The following is an 11,604-nucleotide window of genomic DNA, read 5'->3' as shown; positions in this document are numbered from 1 at the left end:
GGTGGAAAATGTGGTGAGAATTCCAGAAAAGGTCGAGTTTACTTGAAAGACGAGATCTACGAATTAAGCTGTAAGTAAATTTCTGTTTCTTTTTGTAAAGCAACATGTTAATTCTACTTGTTTCGCGAGATCGCAATTTGCATCTCAGGATTGTTAGGTTGGGAGGTAGTAACAGTTTACTCGAAGTGTATATTGACTGATCTTATGGCATTTATTTCGTCTGATGTTTAATATACAGAATATTAGATGATGGAATGAATTTTAATATATAGACAACCTTATGCATTTTAAGAATTCTCGAAATTCCATCCGTACGATCTATCTTCTCAAACGACTGGCCAACTTATTTGTAATTGAAAACAGAATTCATTTTTTTCTTTAACATCATTCGTTCAATATAGATTTTATGTTAAAAATCGAGCATACCTTTCGCATGAGATCGTTGTTCCTAAAGGATATGTTGGCATAGATATGTTACAATTTTATAATCGTAAAATGAACTCGTCCATTATTAACAACGAACGTGCTGCCTCTCAGAGAGATACGCCATATTGACACAGCTTCAAAATAATTCATTGTCGGTAAAAAAGGAACACTTGTCCTTTTCAATAAAACTTGTGTTCTGATATTGAAATTCGACACTGTACACTTAACACGTAACATCGAAAGTTACATTGAGTGAAATTTAATCTCAGAATACGTTCAGTCAGGTATTTACAATCTTATAGGGCCACAGTATCTTTTTTCTTAGGTACAGAAACTTATTGAAAATTCTGGGCACCTATAATTCTAGTACAATTTATAGCAAAGTATATAACAATAGGGAATTCATTATTCGAGTATTAAAATCAGGCCTAATTTAACATCCATCGTGTTCACTTTTCGGAACCTAACTTATCGACTGTGGATGTGGCCTTAGTCGATAAGCAGTTCTTAAAAATTTCAGTCTGATGACCCAAGACACTTTCTTCTTTATTTTATGTCGATTCTTCCTCCATTGTCTCTCGAGAAGACTCAACGTGGTTCACATCCACTTCGATTACAAAAATTGACGCTGGTGGAGTTTCCTCCAAGCGATTAGCCTCCGCTGGTAACAGAGGCATCAGAGGTCTATAAGTCTGTAGTTCCATCGAGGAGATGTTAGATGGCGTCGACACCTCAATCCTATTGTTCGTGGAATTGTCGCTCTCGCTGGGCCGATTTTCGTTACTGTTCTGACTCACAGTGTCGTTTCCGCTGCCCTCCACTTCCTGTTTCTCGCTCTGCGAGGAACTCGAAACAGCACTAGGCGTCTCTTTTTCTCGTATCGAAACATTGCGAGGTGCTGATGAGAATCCCTTCGATCGGACGTCAGTTACCTGTTCCCGGAAAGTATATTATTACTCGATCGAATAGTTATGTTACATGATAGATAAGATTAGATACATAGTCCTAGGAGATAATTTCGTGATAAAAGTTCGATTTATATTCCACCCTTTGGCGACGATTGTGGGACATGGAACATTGAGAAAATATTGGTACCTACGCCACATCCTTATTATAATTGCCTAAAGGGGGTACTTCAGTGTGCTGTTGGCCTTGGTTTCAACTAAGCCTATAGTAAATCTGTACTAAGGAATACTAGAGAAGTTGCTTTTGAGTGCAGTAGGATTCTCAGGCCTTCCTTATAATCCTATCAGTGATTCAAGGCTCATTCACTCGCTCAATCAAAACTATAGTCCCCTGATTCCTACCTGACGCAACAAGCTCGACCTCTGACCCCTAGCAGCCAACCCAGCTTGTCTCTGGAACTGTCTCTGCGACCCCGCCAGAGACCCACGATCATTAATGACACTGACATTGGTCGCTTTCACGTCACTGTGAGGGAACAGAAGCCTCCACATGAAGTTCTTCAGGGCCGCGCGGAAGTCCTTGAGATGATAAGCGTAAAGCAGCGGGTTCCCAGCAGAGTTCAAGTGCGAGAGGATGATGCAGAAGTTCATGAGGATGTCGTTCACCTTGCAATCGGGACAGAACGCCATCACGCAGTTGATGGTGTAGAGAGGGAACCAGCAGATGATGAAGAAGGCCACGATGCGCGAGAGGTTCTGCGTGGCTTTTACTTCGCGCTTCCTCGCGGCGCCTAGAAGACGTAACATCGTTCCCGTCGTTTGGTTCCCGGTTCGACGGCCTGGATTCATCGTCACTATTTGCTGTAACTGAGAAGGAAATGATAATTTGAGGAGAAGAGAGGATCGCCTATGAAGTTACGAGAATTTACATATTGATAGAAGATTTAGATATTGCCAAAGACCACGATACTCATTAATGTGTAGAGGTTGTTCAAGGATGGGTGATAGAAATTTTAAGAAGAGACTTATTTCGTTGATTTCGCTGTGTTTGGCCTGATTAGATGACAGTAGAATAAGTCCCAAGACAGACACGCTTGTTAGGAGTAGAATAAAAAGTCAGACACATTCGGCAGCAGTAGAATAAGTCCCAAGTCAGACACAGCGCATAGTCACCTCTTAAAATCTCTGATACTTATTGTCAGACACCCTGTATTATACTAGAGTATCTATGATATAACTGACTGACCTGTTTCACCACCACTCTATATATGTGGGCGTAGAAGGCTGCAATTAATAACGCGGGAACGATGATCGTAGCGAAGTAGAGGAACACCAGGTAATCATAATCCATCACCTCAGTGAAGATGCATTTCTCGTTCGATTTCTTGCCAGCATTCCAGCCCAAAAGCGGAAGAAAACCAACAAGCGTCCCTGCGATCCAGCACACGCAGATTATTCCTGAAAGATTGAGAAACCATCAACATCTGTTTTACCTAAAGATTTCTGGAACCTTGAAGCTCTCTGTACCAAACCTCGAAAGAAGCTTGTCTCTGGCATTGAAACACGCATTACTTTCAATTAAAATACTACTGATCCTGTGATCTAACGCATGTTTGAGGGGGAGGGACCGTAAAGTCGGTCAAAGAAGCATGTACACGTGAACATTATCGATTGGCCAGCGAGGCAATAAACGCGCCTCTTTCGCCCAGGCATGAGATGATATCAGCAGGGTCGCAATTGAAATCGCTCACTGCCATAAACAGGCGAAACGCTTGAATTAATCGCGGCAGAGCGCCTAAAGCGTGCCATTAATTTTTTGCCAACTGTCTTCGATCCTATTACGAAGAAGATTTCACGCTCGCGATAAATTACGACTTGCTGCCCTGAAACGCCTGGGGAGGAAAAATCTAATAACGTCGCGCTGTCAGCGTCGTGTCACCGATCGTTCACACTTTTATTTGCTCGGATCGAAATCCTCGGGCCAAGAACGCATGTCTACCAGATTCTGTTCCTCGTTCGTTCTGTCTCGAATGCAACAGGAAATACTGAAAGGGGCGATTTTCATTGATTTCACGGAACGCAGAGGAGCGAAAGAGAATCCTTGGGGAAATCGAACGGATGGGATCATCGCGCACGTGTCTCGCGATTATGTTATCTAGAAAAGAGCCTGGAGTTTTTTGTACTACTTCGGTAATTATTACCTCACTGGTGCGCGACATTGTGTCCTCTTGTGCATCGAGAACAACGTGCACCACCTGTTGCCACTGACGGTGCATTCAGTCGCGATACATCGAGTTCCCTTGGTAATTATAATCTTGCCGTTTGAAGTAAGCGATATGCACGAGGTGCATTGAATTTGATACATTCTCTGCAACATTGCTCTTGAATAGAGAAACACTAGTACAGGCGACAATGTCATCCCTGACACCGTGACCGCACAATATTGTCTAATCAGCCGCGACAAGAGCTTGATATCTTGTACGCTAATATGTATTAAAACGTGATAGGCATGGATTATTCTGGCTACTTGAAAGAGGGACAATTTACGATATTCGGAAGGTGATTTGTATTTTTAAACCCAGGTAGATTATCTGTGACTAGCGTGAGATTGTTCAACATATCTTTTTTAAATGACTCTGTGCAATACAGGTTTTAATCTTATTATTAGGTTAGAAGTAATTGAATCGTATTGTGAATTAAAGAGAAGTAATATTTTGTTAGATAAGAAATTGGACCTTGAAATAATAGATTCTCGATTCTATTGGAAAATACATCTAGAAGTTCGACTCTCGCAAAACAGGTGTTTCAGAGTGAATAATTTCGAGAATTGTAATCGCGTGATCTCGTATGTCAATATTGTTTGACAAACTTGTAATTAAATGGTACACACGTGCCGTGGAAAACATTTCTGAGAAGGAACTGTTTTAATTAGATCCCAGGATTGCGTAACAATCATTATCGCTACAATAGCGTTCAATTTCCGGTTCGATTCTTCCAACTTTCTGCGAGTCTGATAAATCATTTACTTGTACTACTTGCGTGGATTTCGCAGGGGCTCTTAGGGTTCTTTCAAGTTGTCATCAAATTTCTAAGTTCTTAATTTCGATTCTCATTTAAAAGGGGATTAGTTTTTTATCTATAAGTAGAAAAAGTAGACTGTGAAAAGAATATAGGTATAACGAAGCTTCTTTAATTGTCTTTTTCCAAGGATTTTCTGATGATCTTTTTTAATTATCTATTCCAAGGATTCCTCGATCCTCTGTATACAACAGGGAAGCCAAAGATAGTTAATTCGCGTGATACTAAAGCTCTGAAACTTCATGGTCCCCATTATTCAGTCTCGTATAACTTAGACTCCTCCATTGTATTCCGTTTCAAACTTACAAAATGGGTAAAGTCCAATTCTTTACGCTCGTTAAATTTCTTCAACTCCCACATCTCCGTCTTCAAGACTCTTTCACCGATACCATCGCACAAGACAACAAGACCACAAGAACATGAATCTACAAGTGATCATATTTCTCAAGCAACCAATCATCAAACCACCCCATCACAAACACATCAAGTCACCCTCTTCCTATCTTACCTATGGCAGTTTTAGTGCGAACAGTTCGCGAATATCCCATGGGATGCAGAATCGCCCAGTAACGATCCACGGACACCGCCACCAGGCAGAAGATGCTGATGGTGCAAAGGACGATCAGAAGAGACACTGTGAAGAGGCAGGCGTGGAGATTCGTGGGCAAACCGATGCTGGCCAAAATGGCAAAGGGTATCGCGAACAGTCCGACTAGCAAATCCGCGGTGGCCAGGGATATAATATAATAATTGGTACGTCGACGGAGCTTCCTCTCCTTGCTGAAGACGATGATGACCAGACCATTACCGAACACTGCGCAAACAGCCACCAGGATCTCGCAGACTGTGTATGGAAGGTTCAATTCGGAAGGAGTCGAGGCGTTGACAGCTGTGACAGTAAAGTTGTCGGCCAGCTCGGTGGCGTTTGATGGAAATTCCATCACGACAGACGCTGATCACCCTGATCGCTATCGTCATCTACGTAGGCAATCGCTCAAGTTAATCGCTTCATCGGGATTCCTCCAGTGAGCCTAGGATCCTCGGATAAACGCAGCAACATCGATCTCTCTGTCCCTTCGAGGGAGTCCCGCTGTGAATAAGTAACTCGGGGGCATTAATAATCATCATGGATGCACCATCGATCGCGGGCCATTTGTCTCGATCTCGAATGGAAAACAAGTGTCGCGTGATGGATGCTTTTCCAAGCGAATCTTAATAAACTCCTTTTATTCTGTACAGAGGTTCCATGACGACAGTGTCACGCGAGCTTGATGCTACGTTTTTAAATAGATCTTAAATAGATAGATTCCCTTTTCTCAATTTCAATGGAACAGGAAGGTTCATTAACAAAAAAAGCTTATTTCCTTTAAAGCTTTTTCTCCGATGTCTCCAGAGCTAGTTACCTCCGCGTTTAATGATCCTCTCACGTTCAACGCCAGTAAATCGATTTCGTTTTAAACACAAGACACTTGCTCGATGCGTGAGCCAAGAAGCTTCGTTACTCATTTGTATGGATGTTGCGCGGCGATCTCCGATATTTGCTCCACTTTCTGTCACGTTATTATCTTTGACGCACTGTTTAGATATGTAAAACGATCCACTGCCAATACTCCCTTTAGGGGACATAAAAATGTTACTGTAGTTATACTTCTTGCTACAGACTCACGAAGTTATAATCAGGGACACGTTTCTGATACCACATTATAGAGCTCTTTATACTCTCTTTGAAGGTGTGATGGATAATAACCAGCAAAACTCGTACTCTAATCCCAAGGTAGTAGTGATAGTTCGCTCGTAACGAGACAATCCTAGAGCCACCGAAATTGCCCACCTGTGGCTATCCTCGAAGCTTTCGCCCTCAGACTAATTGCAAGCAGCAACGGTTTACTCCTCTTCAGCCCTCGATTGCTCCTCGTCTCCTCCCAGAGCTACTCCACCCTGAAGGGAACCAAATATTTCCAAGCTTAAGAGATCTCTCTCTTCTGTCGTCGAACGCAGAAAGGAATCGTCCATCGAGAAACTCGGTGAGTGGAAATCGCGAGTTGCAAGTGCTCGCGTTCATTGTGTCGGGGTTTTAAGTCGAACCACGTTTCGGCCGCGCAGTTGCGAGGCTTATTACGAGCTTTCCAGCGCATGTTCCTCGCGGCTGGACTCGACGTAATCGAGCTAAGTCATCGGCCAACGTTTGAAGCGTATTAGGGTCACGACGAGGTCCTCTGTCATAAATCTCGACGTTACTTATCCGCGAGGAGCTAGGGCGACCACTTTTATCGGATTTTCAATTACCTTTTCCTTCTCGCGAGAGTCCAACCCAGCGTGCTGAGAGCTGAGATCAAGATCGCAGGTTGAAAGCTGGAACTACTGAATCCTTCGAGTTCAGGGGGAGACGAGATGCTTGCCTCTTGAATTCTTTTTGGGGAATCGATTTTAATTTGTCTTGGATATGAGACTCTTTTCCTATTACTCAGGGAGCTACTTCGTCGAAGTTAAGAATAAGAGAGATTTTCTCGGTACTGATTTTTCTGTGAGGTTGGTTTAAGAGTCCTTTGATCCTCAGGATTAAATTGTACCACCAATGCTGTAAAACTTAGAGTCTTAGACGATTTATGTAAGGAATTCTCTCTTCCGGAGACTCTCTTTTGTTTAAGCCTCCCTGACGCGGTTTTGTCTTTTGTCTGACTATTAAAAGACTCTTCCACTGGAAGACGTACTTGCAGCGCGCTTTAAAATCTTCTGGGGAGTATTCACCAATCTTTCAGACTGCATTTTATTCAACGTCAGGCTCACGTACCAGAATTTCACTCGACTTGTATTAAAAGTTCTTGGTTCCTTTTTTACTGCTGAAGTTCGAATTTCACGGGGACACGGAGCTCGTCTAAATTGTAACGAAAACCCGATCGGCGTCAATTTCTATTGCGATTTCTTCGCGACGCAATTCCGAAGTATCCGTTCCAAGAGTTAATGCGAAACAGCTGACTGAACGATATTGGCGAAGCAGCCCGCGGTAAAGTTCTCAGGGAAACTTTATCGGAAAAACTTCTTTCACAAGGAAGCAACGAAAACTGAGTTATAATTTCGTAATGATCGCATTCTTTAAAGCCTCTGAACACTCCCTTTTATTTACTTCAAGTGAATTTTATTTCTCTCCCTCGAGCTGGAATTTATGGGAAAAACGAGGAGAAGATGTTACTGTAGTTTTCAAAATAAAGAAGACAGAATCATGGATCGTGGTCCATCATCATCACTCTTGATACTCTATTCTAAGCTTTTACGTCCATCTTTATTTATAGAAGCGTGATTACAGCCTCCTCAGACCTTCACTAAAATTCCCTAATAAAACCAAAAGCCATCGGAAGCATCTCCTCTCGATATGAACTCGTCGGTGATCCACTGGCCCCAAAAATCCCCAGGCTGATCCTCCAATTTGAGTCCCCTCTGAGGGATCCGTGTCTACTTTCTCCAATCAGTCAATAACCAATCAGATCGACGCGAGTCCTGGGCCCTGGAAGCAGTCCAGGTCGATCGACCGCGTCGCGGCAGGCGTCGGTTCAGTCACTGATCGATTGGCGATCGACGAAGGTCGCTTGTCACTTCCGTGTCCCGAGATCGAGGGACGTCCTGAGGTCGGCTCGACGCGTCCGACTTCTCAACCCCGTGGCGCGTAACTGAGTTGCTCCTCGTGACACACGGGGACACCGCGACACGGTGGCGGTGGGATCGAGGCGGTTGTGGCTTATGGAGGTGTGGGTGGACGCCAGAGAAAAGAATCGACGACGCTCTGCGCCGTGATCACCGGACCCTCTTCCATTCCGATTTCCTGCGATGTCTCGAGAGACGTGGATCGACGTCCACTTGGACGTTCACCAAAATGTATTACTGCCGAAGTGCTGCTTCGAGGTCTCTCTGACGGGGTCTCCAATATGCAAATGGGAAGGTTCGAGTTCTTACTTAGTTTCACGATCAATGTAGAGAGAGACTTTGTGACTCGAGGATTGGGAATTGAATATTCCCGACTAAATAAACTGATTTATTTTCTGGATTTTGAGAGAGATGTGAGTAATCTGAGCTGACGCAGGAAACGAATGCAGGGTCATTTTCATATTTTGATTATAGAGTTTCTATTGCAACTAGTTTTGGGGGGAATTATAAATAAAAATGCAGGTTGAACATCGTACTCTTTATTTCCTTTTTAGTATTTTTTGTATGATTCTTATAAATAAATTTATTACAGTTTTAACATCTTGTACCATACTCAGGGTCAAAGTGATACTGCATTTGTCGTACGAGGCTTTTTTTTTCGACGATCACTCTGACTTTTTATTTCCTGTATATTATAGTAGGCTACAGCTATTCCAAATAAATAAGTAAATATTGCATCGAACTTCGTGCTCGACGTTGCATCAGACTTGAACCAACTGTCGTCAGTTATTGCCTTAGAGATGTACGATGGGTGCAGAAATACCTCGCGTTAATACCTCGGATGCATTACCAGTCTGATCAATTGCTTCCGCGCGTATCAGACATTCCTCTGATTAGTGCTCTGCTGGGTTATTACTTCGAACCTGCAAAAATGTTACGTGTAATTAGAGGTATTCAGTTTCGAAGTATTCCTGGGAGATTTGAAATTGCGTCGCAGGGGAAGTTTCGATACGAGTAGGTACGCGTGTGAAATGTGGCACGTGCGAGAAATAGTTACAGCACGAAGTTTGTTCCCTTGGGAGAGTAAGTGGTACAAATTAGCTTAGTTTCCTTCTGCTGCGACGAAATTGAGAGTTCGAAGACGGAACTCCTCGCGACGCGACGTTTCTTCAGGTTTAGATAGGGTTCCAACTTCGAGGCTCTAGAATGGTTCAAGTAATTAGTGTCTCTTCTATTTATTTAGTTCATTGGAGGGAAGACTGTATAGAGAGTGGCAGTAACGATTAGTCATAGTTCTTATGATATTGTTGCAAAATTGTTTGGATTAGCGGTGGCGGTCAGTGGAACTTGAAACAACGCGGGGACGACACGTAACGCTATTACGTCTGTTATCAAATTACGAGCACGAACCTCGAGTTGTTTCGCTTGATTAAAGGGGACGAACATTTGAATTAGATTTCGCTCGTTCGTGTGAATGTACTAAGACACTCAACACGAGTTCCTCTCGTGATATCAATTAAATTAATTGTAATTCTGAATTGTTAGGGCATAGATAGGCGAATAGTCGCGTAGGAACAATCTTCAATCTGAAACACTTTACTTCTTTTTTTACATCGTTATTTATGTATCAGTTCAGACGATGTCGAAAGCTCTGTCGTCCTTGAATTTTTCGACACCATAAGCCACTGTCCATCTACACATTCTTCAGCTATAAAAGAAAATTAGAAGAATAACAGAGTCACTGTTTTTGAACAGATCACAGAAATAAATCTGCAGAATAGTTTATCTCGATCAAGCCAGATCGTCTCGCAAACAAACATATTTGTTATTTCATTTGATATTAGACAAGATCGGATGACTGCCAAGGCTAACCAGACAGATGGATCCGGATATTTTTCGTTCTCCCTTGCGTAGAAAGAAGGTGGTTATAATTGATATCTCCTGATGTATTCCAAGCAAAAAATTCATCCCACAAATCGGGGATCAAAATTATTACGACATCGCGAAGTTAATGACGAATTTTAATTGGCCATGTGGCCTCCAGCGTGTCTTCGACCTTTGCCTGTTATTACATTGTTCTAATAACCAGCAATTACTTAATTAGCTCGATACGCGATAGCCACCGACTTCCATGAATTTCACTGCTGCTCTTCAGAGAAATCTAAAGAAAACTTGTAATGGAACCATGATCTTTTTTACTTTGAAAAATAGTTTTCGTCCTTCCTAGCAGAACTGGAGGCAACACGTTTTGTTTGTACTGTAAAAAATCGATGATGTCGATATGGGGAAAACACAAGGTAGCGTCGTATCCTGTTTCTCATTCACCCTCAAACACGATACCCCTCTGAACGAGATTTGTCTTGATACAGTGGGCGAAGAGCACAGTGGTCGCGAAATTATTGTCTCGTCGTAAAGAAGAACTCGGTTCTTAGAAATGTATCATTCTAATTTTTCTTGCAAAAAATATCTTTCACTAATATTCCTTTCGTGTTATAGAAAAAATTTTGAGAGGAAGGATGGTCTCTTGAGACAATAATATTCTTTTTCTTCTTCACATCCGAGACAAAGGCTCCAGGACTAAATTTACGCTGCAACTCGGCGATATTTATGGACACTTGACGTTGTATCGCATTTCAATCCTATCAACTATCCCAAACTTGTTTACTCCTGCTTCAGTATAACACCCTGATTAGGACAACGATTTATGGATCTAAGCTTTTCGCGTGAACCATTACCGAATGTATGAACCGTGAGTCTGTACAGTTTCTGCTTGAGATAAAGTCTTTTTAGTGTTTTCCGAAAGTGTTTCTGCGTAGAAATTTCGAGAAAAAAGTTGAAGTATTTTATTTCAAGATTATTTCAAGAATTTTTCAATCACAAGACTACGTCTTTTGAGTCGAGTTCTCGCTGCATTAGAAGAATGCTTAATAGCTTTTGATTTTAACTGACACGTGTCCGGTTGATTTAAAGACACCTCAGCAGAGGAGGTCTTAACGAATAGTGAACAGAGTCTATTCGAGGTAATTGAAACGTGCTTATTGTTCGTAACAGGCGAATAACTGGTGCATAAAAGGATCCCTAATTGCATCGCGAAGCTTGAATGACCGATGAAGTTGGCCCATTCGCCGAGATCGTCCCGCTGCATGGATCTGGATCTAAAAACGGGTCGTGTCCGTGTTATACAAGGAGGCATGCAAACACGCCCATCGCGCTGAGTGTCTAATGGCTCAATACGATTAGGGATTGGAAGCGGATGGCGTGACCACCGACTTCCTGCTCAGGTAAAAAACTTTCAAAAGTGAACAATTCCTTTTAGCATTTTTCTTCCTCTTTTTAATATTCAAAAATCCGTTTTCTGTGGTCAAAGGGAATAGGAAATGATAGCGTGCACAACAAATTGTGTTGGAGCTTTAAAGTTTATGAGAAATAATTCGATACGAATATGTCGAGTAACTTCGCCAAGGGGGACATAAAAAGTATCGTTGGAGTCTAGTGACAAGTTGCGAGATCCAATTAAAAGGGATCTCTTTCGTGGACCGTCTCCTCGGTGTACAGT

The 11,604-nt window shown here is 42.3% G+C and overlaps 1 protein-coding gene across 2 annotated transcripts; it reads right to left on the bottom strand.

Moving 5' to 3' along the window:
• Positions 1–188: 188 nt before the first annotated feature.
• On the bottom strand, positions 189–5,711 carry LOC143178150 (adenosine receptor A2b). Of its 2 annotated transcripts, none has more exons than XM_076376649.1 (4): positions 4,918–5,711; positions 2,578–2,789; positions 1,734–2,192; positions 189–1,358 (listed from the first exon to the last, which is right to left on the bottom strand). In XM_076376649.1, exons 1-4 carry the CDS (start codon positions 5,348–5,350, stop codon positions 978–980), a joined length of 1,485 nt encoding a protein of 494 aa, XP_076232764.1. In that variant the 5' UTR covers positions 5,351–5,711; the 3' UTR covers positions 189–977. The 2 variants fall into 2 exon arrangements, with proteins under 2 accessions (XP_076232764.1, XP_076232763.1); XM_076376648.1 differs by having other exon boundaries at positions 1,734–2,198; positions 4,918–5,709.
• Between the last annotated feature and the right edge of the window lie 5,893 nt (positions 5,712–11,604).

This window comes from Calliopsis andreniformis, chromosome 4 (genome assembly GCF_051401765.1).
Source record: "Calliopsis andreniformis isolate RMS-2024a chromosome 4, iyCalAndr_principal, whole genome shotgun sequence".
In the NCBI taxonomy this organism is placed as follows: domain Eukaryota; kingdom Metazoa; phylum Arthropoda; class Insecta; order Hymenoptera; family Andrenidae; genus Calliopsis; species Calliopsis andreniformis.
Note: the sequence above shows the minus strand (reverse complement) of the source record. Positions and strands in the feature narration are given on the sequence as shown.